Raw genomic sequence first — 21,071 nt, 5'->3', positions numbered from 1 at the left:
GCCCATAAGCTGGCAAGCACTGGATACAATTTTATAAAATGAAGAATAAAATCAATTTCGAAAATTACATGGAGCTGAAATATGGTGAGCGACGATGTTGACCAAATGGATTTTCCTTCAGCAGTAGTTAGAAGGCCAGTGCTCTGTCCCTCAGTACATCTAAGCAGTCTAAAACCAGTCAATATGGTTTCAGATGCCTTTTTAAACTATTAGCTTTAAAGCAGTATTACCTATGGGTATACAGATATTTATCATGGGAAATTACTTTATAGACAGCTCATCCAAAAAGAAAACCAAGCCATTTCAAGCTTACTAGAAACTCAAAGCAAAACTCCTGGAAAACAATCCATTTAACAATCAGCCACAGTCATGATACCTTTTCTGTTTCTTCATCCCCTGGAGACGCTTTAACCTTTTTCATGGTGTCAGAAACAAAGGGTTACGACGTTAAGTGGGAATAACCAGTTGGAGAAAATGAAGTGGTTCAAATAAGGCTACACATCTTGAGGCTGAATACGAAGACAGCCACACACAGCAGCACAGGTCACTAACCTGGAGGATCGCAACCACTGTTTCCTGCAGTCTGACAGGGGCCATGATGGGATTTTCTTAAACTTCTGCCTTGTGCAGTTCTCAGTGTGTGAGCAGCTGTTCGGTGCCAGTGCTCTCCCGCCTGGCAACTCATTCTAGGGAGTCTGCTTGGCTGGATTTAGATTTCTCTTAGATTCAGTGAAGATTCTTCTCTGTCAATCACCTTCAGGATGAGAGAACCCTCCCTTCTTTAAGCTAGAGAGGCTAACAGTTCCAGTCACCCTGGCAGAACTCTCCCCTCCAAAGCGTCAGAGGGAGGTCTGAAATCAACACTGTCTCTCAGTGTTCCGACCCATCGCCCTGTGGGGCTACTTGGGAGAGTTAAAGAGTGACATGGAAAAGATAAAGCTCTTCACCTGGAAACAGCACAGGGCGCTGTGGCACGCACAATGGGCATCAAGAAACACTAAATTGGGGATGCTATGCCATTCCTCACTGAAGTCTTTTTAAGTTTATTTATTTGAGAGACAGTAAGTGAGAGACAGCAAGTGAGCACAAGGTAAGGGCAGAGAAAAAGGGAGTAAGAGAATTTCAAGCACGCTCTCTGCTGACAGCATGGAGCCTGAGGTAGGGCTTGAACCCACAAACTGAACCGTGAGACCACGACCTGAGCCAAAAGAGTTAGACGCTCAACCAACCGAGCCACCCAGGCGCCCCCCACCACTGAAATCTTGATGAGATGGACATCTTTCCATCTACTGACTTCACACACAGCCAGCCGCCCTCTGAGCTCATACTTGTTCCTCACCAAGTGCCTGCCATGTGCCAGGCTGCATGTCATGAGGCAACAGGCAAAATCATCCCACAAACTCTACCTACTCTGCCCTCTGTGGAAACCCATTCGATGATTCAGTCAGAAGGAGCCAAGAACCTAAGGCAGCAAGTTTAGGAAACAAAACAGAATTGCAGAGGAGAGCTTACATTTATTTTTTGTGACTTAAATTTCCTACTTGGGAAATGGACATAATTTCTGCTTTTCATTGGATTTGACTGATTTTCACTACATTTAATGGACAACACTTTTTATTTATAAGGCATTCTGGCCTCTTAAAAACCAAGTGGTCAAAAGTTTTAAATGAGTCAGTGGTCTGTGATTGTGCCTGATGAAGCATTAGTAGGACTATATAAAACAGTAACAAATGTAAAAATTCTATTTTCTCTGTCAAGTGATCCAAAACAGCAATGAACCTGACACATTATTCCTGGTTGGCATTGTGGAACATTCTGTGCAGGCAGGCAACAGAACTTTGGCATGTAAATAAAGCCTGGGCTCTGAAGTCCCCACAGGCTTGGCTAAGTTACTTAACATCTTACATTCAAGCACAGAGGTTATGTTTTCTCATCTGTAAAATGGGGAGAACAGGAATATCTACCTCAGAAGGTTGTTGTAACGGTAAATCAAAAAGTGACCACTACAAACCACAGAGACTTGTATCAGCGAGCAGCCAATTTTATGTACTGCTTAGGCAAATGACTACAATTTGTTTGCATTCTCTGTATCAGGTAAGGCAGAATTTAAGAAGAACCCCACAGACATCATCCTGGGATTATCTGCTAAGAAAAACGCACTTGCATACAATCTAGATCATTCTAATAATTACTCCTGGAATATGCTGACTCCGAGAAGGACTTGCTATGCTGCTAGAGCCTCTTATTTTTCAGAATCCTAACACCTGGATCTCAGCTTCTGCATTTCTATTCCTTAATCCTTAAAAATGAGGTCAGCAATCAAGGCAACTTGACATAAGAAAGGGAAGCAAGGATGACTAAATGAGTCCAAGTTTCAGGTGGGGCAAGACACTTTTTATGTCGCCAGAGGAAAAACAATAATACAGATTTTCTGTTCAGAGGGGGCTGTCAGGACGGTTCACAAGAGAAAACCAGAATACAGATTGGATTTAATGCCCTAACAAAACCAGTTCAGAAAATAAGAATCAGAGAGACCAAGTGATTTGCATTTGGACACAGTATGTGGGGTGGTTAGAGCGGTGCTCCTGGTCTTCTCTCCCAGACAGAGTTCAAGGGGCCAGATTTGCTAGGTTGTCAAGACTGGTTTATGTATTTGAAGTTTAGAAACAAGGATGATTTTATCAGGAATGCTGCTTCTTCCAGGGCTTTCATGAGTTACTATGACAGTATTCATGCACTTACTCATTTGTCCATCCAATCACTGAATATTCACTGAGAGCCTACTATGTGCCACACAGGGTGGGAGATGTTAAAATATATTAGCGTTCTGGAATATCAAGCCTAAATTATCAGTACATAATGCAGTCCTGACCAGACAATAAAATGGTAAGATAAATTAAAGACCAGAGTTAAATTCTGCAGTCTCTGGTATCTGTGAGTAAGGCATGTGTGTGAGGGTGGGTATGTGCTAAATGCTTAACTTAATATGCAATCTGAAGGCACAGAGCATGGAGTCGAAGTGGCAAAGCACACCTCCACTACTGCTATTTATTTAATGAATACTCCTGGGCACTCTTTAAATTGAAAGATGGTTCATTAGATTTGTGCATCTGCCCTTCTCAGCAATCTGTTGTGTTTCTGATGAAAGCAGGAAAAAACATGAACATATCATTTTCGGGTCTGAGTAACTCAGCTTTCAATGATTACAAAGTTGTAAAGAGCTCAGGATGCCTACTTTGAGGCAAACAATTTGTCTGAATCATTTTCTTTCCATCGCTATTAAGTTCTCTTTGCGTTCATCTTGGGAATTTCAAGGACCTGCCCTTTAAAAAACAACGAATCGCCTAATATATTAGCTGCAAGCTATGCAAATAAGCATACTTTTAAGATATTAAAAGACCAATCCCTTCAAAACTGACTCAAAAATCACCTCCTTCCTGAAGTTTTTCCCTTTTGTCCCAATCAAGGTAATCACTGCCTCCCTGGGCTCCCATCTTGCATTATGCATCTATTGGTTAGCTGTGTTGTGTGTGTGTGTGTGTGTGTGTGTGTGTGTGTGTGTGTAAACTCTTAGAAAGCAAAGAAACACTTTTAAAAAAAATCTTTGTTTCTGAGTACCTGCTACATAGGAGATGCAAAATAAAATAAAAGCGGTGGACTGACGACATGAAAGGTGGGTTCCCCTAAACAGGACCTTAAGCCATGAAAATGTGGACCCACTCACTGGGCACCCCTCAGCCTTTATTCAAGGCCTCCTGTGAAGGACACACAGGAGCCAGACCCACACCCGGGTCAAAAACATGAACAAGAAAACGTCCCTGCCCTCAGAGGACTCACTTGCAGTGAGGGTCGGCAGACACTCCCCACCACCACATGCTTGTCGGAGCCCAGGGGGACAATGCTAGACAGATGCTCTCCAAAGGGAGTGCATATTTGCTGTCCATGCCTTGGAGAGAAACAGCCATAACCCTGAGAGGAGTTTCTGAGAGGTCTTTTCACCTTTCTTATAAAGGAAGTTGATATACAAAAATATCTTTTAACATTATATTTAGTGGATTCTTTTCTGAAATCACAGTTGTGAGCAAAGAAATGCCCAAAGGCGCCTGGGTGGCTCACTGGGTTAAGCATCCGACTTCAGTGCCGGTCATGATCTCACGGTTTATGGGTGTGAGCCCCGCATTGGGCCCTGTGCTGACAACTAGAGCCTGGAGGCTGCTTCGGATTCTGTGTCTCCCTCTCTCTCTGCCCCTCCCCCGCTCACACCCTATCTCTGTCTCTCAAAAATGAATAAGCATTAAAAACATTAAAAAAAAAAATGGCCAAGAAACCTGGGTTCTTCATTTGCTACCTCCAAGGGCTGCCTGTGTTCACCTGGTAGAAGGCCAAACAAAGAGGTAACAGATGTCTTTGAGGCTAAGACCCAGTGGGCTCCGTCCCAGTCTTCACGTCCCCCGTGTAATCTGGCGGTTGTAAAATGCAGGACTGGAATGTGGCATGTTCTGTTTAGTCCAGTGGGCTGGAAATTCAAGTGATCAGATGCTGGGGAAGATGAATAGGACTAAAACTCAGTTTGGTTACGTCAACCTAGGGAAAAATAATTGAGTTGTAAGAGGCTTCAGATTAAAAGTTGTTCTATCCAAGATGCTACTGATTCACACAAAGATCTGGTATTAAGCACTGGTGTGCTAATCTGTGCTGAGGAACAGTGAGTGAAAGGGTGACACAGCCCTTGCCTAGAAGGTGCTGAACAAGTCACACTATGAAATAACTAAAATCTAGCACCGCCACCATCACAGAGTTATGGCTAAGACCCGTCAGTCCGTGGCAGGCAGTGGTCAACTCTGCCTGGAGCAGGAAAGATGGTCTGAGCACACCTAAGCATTCCTCGGAGGGAAAGAGGAGTCCTCAGGTGAGATTCTCTGGGTAGTTTTCCCATTAGCTGATTCATAAAGACAGAGACGTTCGTTCAGCAAATATCCACTGGCCAACCCTGTACCAGGAGCATCGGGGCTGCTGTTACTGAAGTGTATAAATATGTACATTCCAACATCCGTATGTAGTTATTACTGGCCAATTAAAATATGCAAAAACCCAGAGTCGGTGCAGACTCTCCTGTTGTAAAAGCTAAAGTGTGGCATATCCCCAGTGCCCAAACCATTCAGCAGCAAAACTTCCTACTTCCTAACAGACAAGCAGAAGACAACTGTGACAAAACCCTATACTCACTGATGCCGTGTCACTTTAATGTTGCCATGACAAAGAAAACAGCAAAGCCCTGGGCAGCTTTGAAAAGAATGGAAAATCCCTAAGCAGGTCTCACTGGTGTCAGATTCTCTAACGGCCCTTTAAGATGCATCCTCAAGCCTCAAAGGACCGATACTTTTAGTCAGAGTTTCCAACATTTCGTGCGGAATAAATGTGTTTCTTCTACAATTGGAGAAACAGCTGGCTGGCTTTTGAGAACCCAACTTCCTGCCAGACCCTGTCATGGTTCAATACTGCTAGACATCTAGAAACCCTATACATTGATTTTCTTTTGTCCTACGGACACATGGGAAAACACTCATCCATAACATTTGGACGGTCTTCAAGAAGCCTCCATGGCTGCTGTGAGCAGCTGTTCATTTCTGCACAGAAGAAATGACTGACACGAGATTCCACTCCATCTTCTGGTGTTCTGAGGAGGATTTACCATAAAGGGTGGTGAGCAAAGGTTATCACGCCTTGCTCTTCTCAGAAGCAAGAACTGAACTGAAGCAATCTGCCTGCTCCACTCAGAGCCCACACTGTAGAGCATTACCCTAAACTGCTGAGCTGGGCTTATTTTAGCCTCTGATCAATACCTACCAGTAAGGCGAAGCTGTGTTCTGGCAGCATCCCATACTGTTGAATGAGCTTCTCCCGAGTCTCACTGGGGAGCTCAGGGAGCTGCTCCCGGATCTGGTCAATGTTGATCACTTGCTGCGGGTCAGCACCGGCAGGCAGAGACGCGGTGTCATAGAGAAGCAGGGGAGGCAGGTTGGGCTCGGGCATAAACCTAGGCACAGAGGAAATGGGGTCTGACTTGGAAGGGTTTGGTTTAACAGGGGAAAAAACACCTTTCGTCAATACGAAAGTTTTGTGTTTAGCTGCCATGTTAAAATTGCCAATATCTTCTAATGTCCCATAGCATCAATTCTCCCCATTTCCCAGGAAGGAGTCCTTGTACAAATGTACGCTATAGGTCAAGACCACTGCACCTGTCAGTGGCCATGCTTATAAACTAATGATGAGCGAAAAAGGCACAACCCAGGGTCGATACCATACTGAGATTTCTAATTGCGGATAAAGTACATATTCCTAAAGACACAGGTTGCAAAAAATAGGACCAAATGAGAACAATCTACTTATTAGGCAGAAAAAAAACTTGCCCTCATTTAAAAGTTCTCACCATTTTTAGCAGTACCTGTGAAATAAATGAAAAGTCAAAGAAAAAGAAAACCTCGAGAAGTGGAAGAAATCAATAGATTTTGCCTAAAAAAATGTAGAGGCTATTGGGGAGGGAGGAACAGTGAGTAAGTGGGGCACAGGGGATTTTCAGGTCAGGGAAACCATTCTCTAGGACAGTGTGATGGCAGATGTGCGTCATGATACATTTGCTCAAAACCCACAGAACGTACAACATCAAGAGTAAACCCTAATGTAAACTATGGGCTTCAGTTATTCAGTTCATCAATTATAGTAAAGGTACCACACCAGTGTGTTTAGTGAGTTTTCAACATTTCCTGGGGAAGAGGTGCAAATCACACAGCAATGCAAAATGCTGTCAGGGGAAACCATGGGGGGGTGACATGGAGCACACGGTATGAGCCAAGGAGCATATGGGACCTCTCTGATGCACCACTGCCTATAATGTCTGTCCCTCCGCTCTATTATAGCATCCAACCTTTTCTCTCTGCTTGTACTTGTCAAAGGGCTTACGTAGAAGCAGGATAACGCAGAGCAAACAGTGGCGCCAAGGTGACAGATTAGATGTGCAAGCAACCCCTCATGTCAGTGCCAAATCTGTGCTCTGAATCGGCCTGACATGTGACGAAAGAGGAAAGCCAAAGAAAGGCTTCCTGAATCCTGCCTATTAACCTGAGGGGTCGAGCCAGAGCCACTGGCTTTGGGAAGAACAGATTGAACTGAGAAGATCACAGCGATTCACACAATCTTGACTCTGACAGGGGAGGAGCCCTTCCGGGGAGGTTCACTCTAAGGGTTTAGGGGTTTCCTTCCCGCATCACAGGCTCGTCATCGACAGAGGGGCTGCACTTACAACCTCCTGCACTTCGGGAAGGAACAGCAGGCCAACCTCAACAACTTGGCCGCTTCGAACCCCCAGCTTTAAAATCAGCTAAACTCAGTGAGGAAAAACAAAAGGTTCAGTTTACCTCAAGCCTGTCCTTATTATTTACTTTCTGGATCTACTTTACAACTTGTTTTGTTTATTAATTAAATAGCATCACCCGAGATATGAAGGGAAATGCCATTGACATATGCATCTTTTCCCCCCATACCTTTTCAAGGATCTTCAGTGTGTTACTGAATTTATAACTAAATATAAGAACATCCTAGGCCCCATCCTCAACTGCTACCCTCTCAGCTCATTTATAACAACTCTCAGGCAGAGGTGAGTCAACAGCATCTTCCAATAGTTGAATTTCATCAAATAAGGCACTCTGAGGCTACCAAACCAAGAAAACATTCTCTCAGTATACACATAAAACAGGAAGTCCAGATTTTCCATCGTGCAATAATACAAACAGAAAGCAGTTCTGAAAAACTATCCAGGATCATTATGGTACTCTGCGAGTGGATTTGAAATATGTCCCTGAGCCCAAATACGTAATAGTACTTTGACAAGAGGAGTAACCACCTGTAGTCTTGTTTTCCTTCTTTGTCTCTCATCGGTACGGTGCACCTACAACAGTTAAATAAGAAAACGTTAAACAAGCATTGTGCACAGCATGCCTAGCATATGTGCAAAGGGAAACGGGTAACCCCTACCAACAAGGAACACAGGCAAATTCAAGCTCTTTAACCTTCTTTGGGAGAAACTTAACATGACTCCCTGAAAAAATAATATTATTGAAAGAGAAACATTTAGATTAAAAAAAGAGAAGAAATTGCTTTAACGTTTCCAGCTTCTAACTGGCTCAAACTCTCATCTTCTGAACTTCCTTCAGTTTTAAAAGCACAAAATCCTCAAAATTCAGAGTCAGAGTATCAGAGTCAAAGTTATCAAAACAAAACAAAGGCACCTCTGTAGCCAACCCTAAGCTTTCTTTGCCTCTAGCTTGAACTGGGGATTTAAGGAAACAGAAATTCTTGCTACAAAGCAGGTAAACTGGAAGCAAATGAAAGGCCAGAACACAAGCACTTATGTACAGGCTTGGTTCAGTTTCAACCTCCTACCAGTCCTATAGGATATGATATCCCTGTAGCATACAGGATTTTCCCAATTGCACTAGTGAGAAAAGCATTCATGCAGAGAAGCTAAGTACCTTCTTCAAGGTCACAAGGTTTGCCTGTGGTGAGCCCAGACTGGAGACCCACCCTGTTGTGTTCAAGATGCTTGGCAGTGCAAACTCACCCTAGCTTGTAGTCAAATGAGCGAGTTTCATTCAGAATTTCACATCCATTCTCAAGTTCGTTGATTTGTCTCTGAATTTCATAGTCTAAGAAAAACATAGCAATTTAGTATCATATTTTGATTCCTTTCATCCAATCAAGCAATAATTAGAAATCTTTTTCAATCTTTAAGTCAAAAATAATCAAGAGAGCTGTTCATAATAATTCTTCCCTGATATGCTATATTTTCTCACTGTCATCATAGGATAATGGTGCCGGAAAGGGCTTTTAGGAAGCTCTGCTTCCTCACTTTCTGAGAAAACTCAGGTTCACAGTGACCCAGCCCAGTTTACGATTCTTGGTAGAAGAACGGCTAGGACCAATATCTAGGCCAACTCACTCCAGATCCAGGACTGCTGCCAATCAAGAGTTCTTATCCAGGGATCCATGGAGAGACTTCAAGGGGTTCTGGTAGCTCCCAAAATTAAACACAAAATGTGGGTGTGTGCATTTGTACATTTCTAGAGAGTCTAGAATTTTCATAGGGATCTGTGACCCCGAATGATTAAGAGCTGCTCTTCTATGCTGTGCTCCCTCACCACCAAACCAGGCGGACTGTGGTCTGCAAAACATGGCCACAATTTGTTAAGCTTCTTTCTGAAAGCAGCTTAAGCCTCCCCCTTCACTCCCCACTCCATCATGTGCCACTTTCCCTCACCCAAATCCAAACTCTTTTACCTGAGCTGACAAGAAGCAGCAACACCAAAATATATCAGTTTCTGCTCCCCATCTCCCCTACTGAGATGATGGCTACCAGGCATGATGTAGAGAAAACACGGGTGGAAAAATCACGGAGAATTACGCCTGTCGTAGTAAATCTGTGGTTCTTCCAGTCCGAGTGAGAACACAGGCAGAATTCTGTCTCGGGGGCTCCTTCATAAATCATTATGGATAAATCTACCTAAAACCTTACTGTTTGTTTTTTTGGTTACATCATCACCTCCTAGAATAATGAGTTCCAGAACACTTACTATCCACAGGGTGAAGCGAAACTTTCTTCTATTTACTCCAAGCTTCCCCTTCACGACACTGCGCTATAAGGGTTTCCCTGACCCAAACTTCTCATGGCTTCATAAACGCGGACTGTATCTCCTTTTAGAGATAGAAGAGCCCGCCCTCTTTGGTCTATCTTCATGTGGGAACCTTCCCTTCTCCCTTTCCCTTGAGTAAGGTATCCCCCTTGACCATTATGATGCCCTTTTCCTGAAAATCTGTAGACTCACAGTATCTTCACTGAGGCGGATCATTTCAGGCAAGACTAGAGAATCTTTGCTCTATTGCCTCCAATACCTTTCTCAACAAGACTCATGACTCTACTCAACCCACAGCAATGCATTCAGGTATCTTGTGCTCTGTGCATCCCTGAAGAATACACTTTAAACTTGATCTCCTCCCTATATTCTCTTCCTCTACAGATACCTTTGGTTTTAAAGAATGGTTTAGTCCTCTGAGATGTCTTCACAGTTAGCAATGTCTATGGGACTGCATGAACTCCGGTAAGACCAAAACCCAATTACATAGGCATACGCAAGCTATTAGTAAAAGTGTAAAAAGCAGAAAAATATATTGACCAATGAGGACAAATTATGGCCAATATATAATGAATAAATGTGACTTTATAAAGTTCACGCAGGTCAAAAAGAATGTGGTAAATGCGAAAACAGAGTTACAGTATTTTGCAGATCCTCCCATAAAAAGGATCCTCTCTTTGAATTGGTGTTGAATCAAATATCCTGGAAGAGACACTGTAGGAGTTCTAGAGTTTAGGACTCAAGAAGCCTTGAGGCCTCTGCTTCGTGCCCTGGGAATGCCCAATGCCAAACAAGAAGGTCCAGACTAGGCAAGCAAATGAAGAAGGACCACAGGAAAGAGAAGCCTAGCAGATCTCCAGCACCAAGGCCTTGATATCTGAGTGATGTCCCTGGAGACCCTTTGTTTCAGCTGAGCTGCCAGCTTCCACAGCGGCATGAATGAGCTGAGGCAGGATCTAATCAGTAGAACTGTGAAAACCGTGACTGTATAAGCCATTAAGGTTTGGGGTGGCTTGTTACAAAAGCAATAGATAACGGATACAAAGAGAAACATTAAAAGTAATAGCTGCCATTTACCTATTGCTCTGGCCAGGAACCTGGCGCTGTTGAGATTCTTCACTTCAGTTCGAACACCCAAAGGCTCCCCAGGATGGTGCACAGATATATTGGCATCCACTCTTAACTGGCCCTCTGGGAGGAGACAAAAAAAGAAAACTCTTTAGAAATTCTTTGAGGCAACAGGGTCTTTTGAAGTCTCCCGGCAAGCAATATTTAATTCCGCTTGCTGTTTAGCCAGTTATGGCAACCCCAGTTTAGAGAAGGTATGGTTGGTCCTGAAGCTCTTCTGCCCACTTATGAGAATTGCAGTCCTCGGGCATCTGAGGTGTGAGTTTATATGTGCGTGCATATTTGTACACTCCTCGTGCACATGCAGAAGACAGGAGAAATTCTGGAGGTAGCAGATGTAGAAATCTAATCTCTTTTTGCCAAATAAGAAAAACAACACTGTCGAAATGGAGAATTAACTCTGTAGTTTTATCTTGAGTTTTTATCCAAAGTGTTAGAGCTGAGTTGGCAGGAAGGCATTAGAAATGACGATCTGATAACCCTGCACAGCTCTCCAATAGACGGTGGATTTCCAACAGTGATTCCAGGAGAACCAGAAGGGAGTCCTTGAGAATTTACAGCCGAAGGGCAAATACAGAAACCTGCGCTTTTCCCCTCCTCCCTCCTCTGGGTACTGCAATAATCTCTCTTTCCACAAACAGGACTCTGAATCCTTCCTGATTACTGTGAGGATCTGCTGCAGCAGACAGTCCTATTATGAAGGGGTGAGTCTGTGAAGGAACTCAGAGAGGCTGCCTCCCTCTTGGAAGGTTCTTCTCTGACCCAGAAAGTTCCTTCAGAAAGGAGCAATAACCCTACGGAAGCAGGCAGTTTGTGGAGAGGCCTAAGAGGCTCTCGAGGAGGAGAGAGGCGCAAAATCCTAAGACAAATAGGGAGATGAAGATTAAAAAAAAAAATCACATTTTATACCCTAGGAAGTAAAACTCAAATTCTCTATTCTCCAATTTCATTTACAGTATTTAAAACTGAACAGAATACGAAAGCAAAATGCTGGATTTAATTTTGCTAGGCAGCTTTTTAAATTTAAAAAGAACCTGCCAAACCTGAGGGCTGTGATGGGCTGAATCAAGAGATTCGTTTTCCAAGATTCTACAGCAAAAGCATATTAAAATAATGAAATAGGATAAATAAGAATTCCATGGCCTTGGCTTCTGTTGCTCGCCCAAGGACTGGGGTGTGGGGCTCAACCTCCTGCAGGCTGGAGACCCCAGCCGCCCACCGCCTGCTCTCCTCGCTCTGCTTGTTCCCTCGGAACAAAGGATGAGCTCCCCGCTCTGGGGCCCTGAGTGCCACCCATGCTGACCGTCAGGGAAAAGGTGCTTTCAGCTCAGAAATTACTCTAGGTCTCTAGCACGGACTTCTCAACATTTTGGATAACTTGTGCTTCCTTGAATCTCAAAGTCCCAAGGATTCCTGACAACGTTAGATTTGTGGTCTAGGAAACCTGAAGTCATCTACACTGCCTGTCTCCTTTTCCCGTTATATCCAAAAGGACAACTAGATCCTGTCAGTTCTCTCCCTATCCCCCTCACTTCTGTCCCTTCCTCTCTATTTGCACTGCCGCCACCCTGGCAGACCGGGTTTCAGAATCACATCCTGACTTTAGTACAGCAACAACCCCTCCTTGTCCAGTCATCCACACGTGGCTGTGACTTTCGTCCTGCTACGATGTGGTTGCCATCATTTTCCCTGCTTGCTCGTGTGCAGGGCCAGCTCCTGCTGGGCCATCCCGTCTCCTCTGCCTGGCACTGAAGAGCTATCATCCGGTCTTGGCTGACGTGACCCACATTCTCCCCGCTACTCATACCACTTTCCTCCAGTCAGGGAAGCTTTCTGCATACAAGCCCCTGCCCACTCCGTTGGCTCCTGCATGTCCTCTTTATCACTATGACTGTGCCAATCCCTGAAGGTCCCCCTTAAGTGTCACCACCTTCTCCTCCTGGAAGCTCTCATCAATAAGCTTGCCTCCACTAGTGGCTCCTCTGAAATATGAGAATATACACTGTCAAAAACCACAGAATTCAGCACATGACTATACAGTCTATTTTGAATCAAACTTATCTTTAGGACTGAAATGGAAGGCTCTTCAGGTGCCTGGATTTCAAATCCTCACCCACCCTCCTTCCTAAGAACATCATTCTTTCAGCTATCTCCTCTCTCCCAGGTCAGTCATCACTCTCGCTTTCTCAGCAAGTAGTACTTCCAGTGAAGACGCAGGCAGAAAGCATCTCTCCTGAAAAACAAAACCAAACCCAAACCACAAACCCTAGTCCCTTGAACCCCATTTGCTTTCCATCAGTTACTAAGCTGTCTCTTTCCCTTTCCAAAGAAAGCAAAATCCTCTTGAACATGTTTTGCTTGCTTTTTGCACATCTTGTCTCTACCATCTCACCTCCTGTTGGCTCCTAAACCCTCTTCAGGCTGGCTTCTATCCCTGGCTCTCTGAAAATGCCTTGTCAAAGTCACCAGCAACCTCCCAGCTGCCAAATGCAGCGGACACAGGACCTGCTGTCTTCCCTTGCGGGACACCCCAGCAGCAGGCAAAATACTGACTAATCCTTCCATCTTCAACTGTCTCCCTCTCTCAGCTGCTGGCACCTTACAAGCTCCTGGTTTCCCTCCCACCTCTCTGGACACTCTACTTCCATTTCATTTGCTGGTGCTTTCTTTCCCATCTAATTCAGGACCCTCTTCTTACACTCTCTCTGGAGGGGTTTGTAGTTATGAATACCACCGAGGTGCTGATAAGTCCTAAATTTCTTTCTTCTGCTCAGACCTCTACTCTGAGCCCCACACTTAACTCCAGTGTCTACCCTTCACTTCCACTCGGAGATCTCAGACATTTCACTTCCCAGAACTAAATCTCAATTTCCCCTCCACAAAGCCATGCTCATCTTCATCTTCCCAGTTTCAGTCAACAGCACCACCTAGCTCCTCAAGCTTCTTGAAGGCATGCATCTTGGTTTCTTCCTGCCCCTTGATTTCCACACCAGCCTGTTGACAAATCCTATTATTTCCGACATCTACCTTGAATCTGCAGAGCTTGATATCTCCATCTTTCTTGACATCATCCTGTCCAAAACAGCATCATCTTTCATCTGGACTACCACAAGGGCTTCTGACCTGGTCTCTTTGCTTATACTCCTACGCATGTGAAATCCGCCTTCCACAGAGCAGCCAGAGTGGTCTTCTAATACATTAATCAGACTCTGTCATTCCCTTGCTTAAAAGCCCTTCAATGACTTCCCACTGCATTTGGGATGAAATCCAAACTTCTTACCATTACTGGTAATCTATCCCTTGTCTACTTTTTTCAGTCTTATTTGATGTTATTGTCTTTTTCACTGCCATCTTCAGAATCTAGAGCTGGGTCTGGCAGAAAGTAACTGTTCAAAAAATTAATACCTTGCTGGAGATGCCAGCACTCTGGTATTTTCCTGAGCAATGAGTAAGCAGGCTGGTTACTGTCTCACAAGAAGCTCCTGATAAGTTTTCAAGTTATGTCTGAATAGGACTGATCTACAGCTGGAATCATCTGAAAGGCCTATTCAGCTCAGAGGAAAGCTTCGAAAGTATGCTGAGCTGTGCTCAACCAGATCTCACTTCTTGGGAAACAACTTCCTTTTTGAACTCAGGGAACCCTGAATGGGACTTCACCCGCTTTAAAAAATGGCACCATCTTTTGCAATTTAGAATTTTAATTTGGGTAAGGGACAAAAGCACGAATTTCAGTCTCTCCCAGAGAAGGCCATGCTGCATAAATGTCTGAGAGGAATCATTTAGTATCCTGCAGTGTTGAAAGGGAGTCCACTAGCCTGGATTCAAATACAGTATCAAACATTAACAAAAGACATTCTATCCAGTGAAGACAAAATACCTTTTAAACAAATTAAGTTAAATTGCCTCCAGCACACAAAAGCCTCACCAGTCAGGTTTACCTCAATGTATTCTGCAGCACTGAGCGAGGGCCTTCATTCACACATCACGAGAGTGTTATCAAGCTCAATTTCTGCCCTCCAGAAGCAGAGATTTGTAACAGCAAAACTAAAAAACGATACCACTGAGCACAGTGATATGGTGCAGTTACATATCTTTTTTTCTAAAACACATTCACACATCAGAAATATACCATCAGGACAGAAAACTGTTTCTGTAAACAGCAGGGGCCTGAGGATTTAGAGAGGTCTGTTAAGCTATCTCATTCTGATCACTGGATGCTCTCCAGGACTTAAATAACAAGTTTTGATACACACACACGGACCACATTTTATTGAACATATTTTGCACAGCTTATTTATCCAAAATGAGTGGTGGTTCTATAAAAGTAATACTACTTATTATCGTTAATAAAAGCACCTGACGTTTACTGAGCACACACTGCTTGTCAGTGCTTGTGAGAAATTTCATATACTTTATCATATTCATTTTTGACGATACAACTTTAGACAAAGCCACTTAGACATCTTTTAGGCATTTCAAACTTCACATACCCCAAATGGAATTCTAGATTCTCTCCCAGTATCCCCTGTCTCGGTACACAGTGACACCACACCCCGCTGGCCCAACTCTCAGTGATGACTTGGATGACTTCCTGTCCTCTTCGTTTTCTGCTTTCCCTTTCCATATACAGTTATCTGGGGACTCACTTCATAAATGTGGAAAGTGAGGCTCAGAGAAATCAAAATCCCTTGCCCAGATTCCTTCTGCCAGAAGTGGCAGGACAGGGCCCCAATGTAGGGCTGCTGGGACCTCAGCGTCCTCAGCACCCATGCTCTGCAGTCCTGCCTCTCTACGTTGTCATAGGGCAGCTATGACACTGTCGTGGCTGCCGTTAGGAAGCAGCGCGACACAGTGCTTAGAGAAAGGGCTCCCGGACTCAGACATACCTGGGCTCAAATCCCAGCTCAGTCATGTCTTGTGAGCCTTGGGCAAATAACCCAGCCTCTCTAAACCTCAGCTTCTTCACCTATACAACAGGCACAATAGCACCTATTTCTCAGAAATACTGTAAAGTTTTAAATGAGAGGATAATTTTTAAAAATGCTTGGTGAACTGATGAGCACATGCTAACTGTTCAAAATGGCAGACGTTATCACTGAAACCATTTTGAACATCTACTTCAGTACACACTCAGCTCTATGGCTTTGAGGATCTCAACAGTAGCAATGTCCACTGAGAAGGAAATGACTTCTGGAACCCAGGCTGAGCTGATCCATGCTCATTAGCAAAACTATCAGGAACTCACTGAATCACAGCCCAGAGCAACTAAAGCTTCATTCCAAGAGCACCCTGGGGGTCCACTGGTCCCTTCTAGGGTGGTCCTCAGTTCTCAGACTGCAGTCTCCAATGCCAGCACAGTGGTCCTCCAGGGCTGGGGCAGAAGAAGCAAAGAATTTGGGGCTGATAAAATGCTAACAGCACAAAAAGCTGGGCCCCTGCAGACTCTAGGCGGACCTTCCCTCCCTATAGCACTTCCGAACAGCCACAGCCATTCTGCTGCTGTGCTAGGGGCAAAGCTGCTGGATTTGTATTTAAAAACAACAAAAAGTATCACAACACATGAGATTTAATGAGCCCTCTCAGCTGTCACCGACTGATGAGTTCTTGCCATTATGGTTTATCTCTTGGCAAGGACCCAGATGGGACTATTTCTCAACTAACAGGTGGTCTGTTTATTATTCCATAGGTTTGCTAGGAATCATAGTTATTTTGAGGAAGAATGGAATAATAAGAACATTTTTAAGTGATAGAAAATCAACACTTAGCGCATAAATGGATAACCATCCAACCTGCCCATATTTCATTTCTGTTCTGTGGGTAAAAAAGCAGCATGAACCATAAAACTGAAATAGAGAGTTCTTACTCTGTGACAGAGCCTCGCTTCTATAAAGCCAACTTGTAGGCCGCTTTTATGCCACTCAGACTCATGTAGCTGTGTTTTTCCAGTGTTTAGCTTAAAGTAGATACCAAATAGGCAAGTTCTGTCTTCAAATTCAACTCGTACCAGGACTCTGATGTTACAGTTTGTTGCTTGTAGCATGCTCTATGTGACAAATGTGGCGTTACAATTTCAGAAGTTCTTTTGTAACACACACACATAATGTGGGGCATCAAAACGTTGGTAAATAGTATTATAAACCAACAGGGAGATGAATCATCATCCTCAGATGGTATTTACTGGCATCCACTGTGACCACTTCGTGAAGGTTAATTTTATGGGTCAACCTGACAGGGTCAAAAAGTGCCCAGATATTGGTTAAAGGGTATTCTGGGTAGGTCTGTGAGGCTGCTTCTGGATGAGAGAACATTTGAATTGGGAGGCGGAGTAAAGCCGACTGCCTTTTCCACTGTGGGTAGGCTTACTCAGTCTGGGGGAGGCCTATGGAGAACGGAAGGTAGAGGAGAGGGAACTTGCTCTCTCCCTCTGTGACTATCTTCAAGCTGCGATACTGGTCCCCAGCCTTCAGGTCCAGGCCCACACTGGAACTTCCAACCACTGGAGCCTGGTTCTCAGGCCTTCAGACTTGGGCTGGCACTATACTGCCGGCCCTCCTGCAGCCTCCTGACTGCAAATCATGGACTGCTGGGCCTCCAACATCATATCAGCCAGCTCCTTAGAATAAACCTCCTCATATATAAACATGCATGCATATGACATTCACATGTACATATACACACATTCCATTGGTTCTATTTCACTGGAGTACTCTAATACACTATTGAACTATGAATTAACAATTGTATATGCAGAATCTGTAGCTTTTCTCCACTCCTGCCTTTTTCTACTCAAGGAATGCTTTCTGAGTGGCAAGAGTTTTTGTTAAAAGCCTCTGGGAACAGAAAATAGGGGGCAATCATGGGCGAGGCTAGCTTTCAGGGACTTAAGGGCAGGAGGAGTGCCTGGATGGCTCAGCTGGTCAAGCATCCCACTCGTGATTTCGGCTCAGGTCAGGATCTCACTGTTTGTAAGTCTGAGCTCCCCATCGGGCTCCATGCTGACAGCACAGCACAAAGCCTGCTTGGGATTCGCTCTCATCTCTCTGCCCTCCCCCCACTTGTATGCATGCTCTCTCTCTCACTCTCTCTCAAAATAAGTAAATAAATAAACTTAATTTAAAAAAAAAAAAAAAAAAGGAATGCTAGGAAGGGGCCATGAGAGGAACCATTAAGAAACTGAGTCTAGCCAAAATTTGTAATCGGGGTTTTTTTTTTTTTTTTCTTTGAGACAGACAGACAGTGGGTGGGGGGAGTGGGCAGAGGGAGAGAGAATTTTTTTTTTTAAATAATTTTTATTTCTTTTAATGTCTATTTATTTTTGAGAGACAGAGAGTGAGCAGAAGAAGGGCAGAGAGAGAAGGAGACCCAGAATCTGAAGTAGGCTCCAGGCTCTGAGCTGTCAGCACACAGTCCCACATGGGGCTCCAACTCACGAACCACAAGATCATGACCTGAGCTGAAATCGGAAGCTTAACCGACTGGGCCACCCAGGTGCCCCTGGAGAGGAAGAGAAAATCTTAAGCAAGTTCCACGCCCAGTGCTGGATCTCACAACCCTGATATCATGACCTGCACTGAAATCAAGAGACAGCCACTTAACTGACTGAACCACCCAGGTGCTCCCAAACTTGTAATCTTTATATCCAATTTGCAAACACTTAAAACGTATCGTTTGCTTGGTCCCAATTGCACAAGTGTTTCTTGTTTGATTCCCTACTATATTTCTAATGAACTTGATATTATCCCAAGGTTCAAGTTTTTGGAAATCATAACTTTGCCTTATAGTTGATATAATTTGGCTTCAGCTGTAGTTGGATGAAAATTCTACAGAAAGAGACACAAATAAAAATCATCAAGTAGCAACTAAGTGTTACCCACAGAGACACAAACTAAGAGCTATTCTGGAAAATGCAATGTCTTCTGAGAAAGACAAAACTGTTCAAACACATTATTTTATTGACTCTAATTTTGGTGCACAACAACATTTGGATAGAAGAAGCCAGAAGAAAGCATCCAATCTTTTGACTGTTAAAAAAAAAAAAAAAGAGGGGCGCCTGGGTGGCTTAGTCAGTTAAGCATCTGACTTCGGCTCAGGTCATGATCTCATGGTCTGTGGGTCTGAGCTCCAAGTTGGGCTCTGTGCAGACAGCTCAGAGCCTGAAGCCTGCTTCAGATTCTGTGTCTCCCTCTCTCTCTGCCCCTCCCCTGCTCACACTTTTGTCCATCTCTCAAAAATAAAAAATAAACATAACAAATTTTAAAAAAGAAAGAAAAACAAACAACAGGCCCGAAGTGAAGTCATTCACCCCTAGCACAGCAAAGTAAAACTTAAGGGCAGTTTCAGTCTCTCTCAAGAGAGTGACCTTTGTCCAATTGACCTGGAAGTTCCTGATCAACACCAGTGAGTTAATCTGGATGACAGACCCTCCCCTCCCCCAAGGAAAGGGGACCTTACCTGAAACAATCCACTCTCTGCTAGAAAACTTCCTTTATCAGCCCTTCTCTCCGTAAAAGCCTTCCATTTTGTAAAGCTCCTTGGAGCTACTTCCTATTTGCTAGATGAGACGCTGCCTGATTCATGAATCTTTAAATAAAGCCAGTCTGATCTTCAAATTTACTCAGCTGAATTTTTTTTTAACAACTCCTAATCTCATATTCTTGGGCTCAGTGCCTCTGCACTGTTGCTGTTGGTGTGTTTAGTTTTGACTAGGGGCTCATTAAAGAATCCAAGGAAAACTCTTAAGGGAAACAAACCCCAGAGGTCTAAAGGCTGACAAAACACGTAAACAACCCCAACGCAGCTGATGCAGAGAATAAAACGCTAGTGAGAAGAGACCTGAGAAGTGGAAAGAGAGAAGGTCAAGGAGGGACACCACCGACACCACCTCTGTGGCCTCTACCTGCCATATTTGCCTGGCTGGTCCCCAGGGCTTGAAGTATCAGCTGCAGCTCTCTGACAGCTGTTGTTGCCTCTTCTCCACAGGACAAGTCCGGCTCCAGCACCACTTCCAGAAGGCCAACTCCTACCAAAGAGAGGCGGGGTCAGCCTGACCGAAGCTCTCGATTGGGACCTCCAGATAAATCAGGCTGAAGTCTCAGGAAAACTGTGTATGACTGATGGACTCTCAACATGGGTTCTAGCCTTTGAATTGTTTCTCCTCCCCTTCATAGTTTGATTTTTAACTTTGGTTCTTTCAGCGTCTGCTTGAGAGATTGAACTGCAGGGTCTATGACAAGGTGGCTACATTTGTCACATTTTAGGGATAGGTTATTAGGAAGCCCGATGGTAATCACAGTTCAGGCTGTGTTCTCTAGTCACCTGTGCCGATACCAATGCTGATATTTGATCTGGATCTGTCAAACTCTTGGACCTATTTCCTCAACTGATTTGGGAAAACTCAAAGGGAAGGAAGAGAGGCGGCTGGAAGGAAAGGCGAGAGAAAATCTCAAGCCTACCTGCCCTGTTCAAATCGATGAGCGTCTGAGACCGCAGCTCATCGTGGAGGCTTTTGCCGCTGTCTTGCTCCAGCTGGATCTGCTTGATCCTCACGGTCTTGGTGATCACCTGCCTCCATCTCTTCCCCACACAGACACTGTACGCCAGGCTCCCATTCACCGCAATCGGGAGTCTCTGCTGAGTAATCTGGTAGCCTGCCTGCACACAACACGGGTTACACAGTGATTAGGCCATAAATACGAGCTGGAGTCCAGTCTACTATTTCTTTTTATGTCACAAGACCAGAGGTTTACTTAAAAACACAACAAAAAAAAAAAAAGGAAAGGGATAAGAAAATTAGTTTATGCACTGGAGCTATAATTTAAGCTGGCCTCTCTGGCTTTTCCCACCCACTCCCTTACCTTCCCTGAGCCTCCCCTAACCCCCAACCATGATGTTATTAATAAACAACGCAAATCCCATCTTCCCTACAAAAGTACCGTTTGGGGGAATAAAAATAATCTCACTGTCAGAGGCCTCTAAGAGAAGAATTTACTGTTTCCACTTAGCTCATTAGCCTAAACCCTGCATCTGATTACTGGGCTCTTGACAGACCCCTCTTATTAGGAAGTGCTGGCTAAGCATTTTGCCGTCCACTCTCAGCACGGGAGACAGCAGTTGCTAGTGCATTTATGCTTGTTTTGTTCCTGCTCTTTAAGGGAGCCAATCATGCCAGCTGCCCTCTGTGACCCAACTTCCTGTTTCTCTCCCTAGAAAATGCTGGGACACTCACACTCAGCTAAGAGAACACATGGTACTAAATAT

At 44.2% G+C, this 21,071-nt stretch overlaps 1 protein-coding gene across 2 annotated transcripts in view; it reads right to left on the bottom strand.

Annotated features, from left to right (window-relative positions):
• The window catches only part of GATB (glutamyl-tRNA amidotransferase subunit B), an 87,519-nt gene that overhangs the window by 30,000 nt on the left and 36,448 nt on the right, over nt 1-21,071 (bottom strand). The window contains exons 4-9 of one of the 2 annotated variants that reach the window (XM_029940158.1): nt 20,267-20,465; nt 19,711-19,833; nt 10,764-10,877; nt 8,618-8,702; nt 7,901-7,945; nt 5,848-6,037 (exon numbers count right to left, since the gene is read on the bottom strand). In XM_029940158.1, the coding sequence (XP_029796018.1) occupies nt 5,848-6,037; nt 7,901-7,945; nt 8,618-8,702; nt 10,764-10,877; nt 19,711-19,833; nt 20,267-20,465 (756 nt within the window). The remainder of the gene's footprint in view (nt 1-5,847; nt 6,038-7,900; nt 7,946-8,617; nt 8,703-10,763; nt 10,878-19,710; nt 19,834-20,266; nt 20,466-21,071) is intronic. The other variant, XM_029940161.1, reaches the window with a different exon arrangement.

The sequence above is a fragment of the Suricata suricatta genome, chromosome 1 (assembly GCF_006229205.1).
Source record: "Suricata suricatta isolate VVHF042 chromosome 1, meerkat_22Aug2017_6uvM2_HiC, whole genome shotgun sequence".
Taxonomy (NCBI): Eukaryota; Metazoa; Chordata; class Mammalia; order Carnivora; family Herpestidae; genus Suricata; species Suricata suricatta.
The sequence above is the reverse complement of the archived record's forward strand: the minus strand, read 5'-3'. Positions and strand labels throughout refer to the sequence as shown.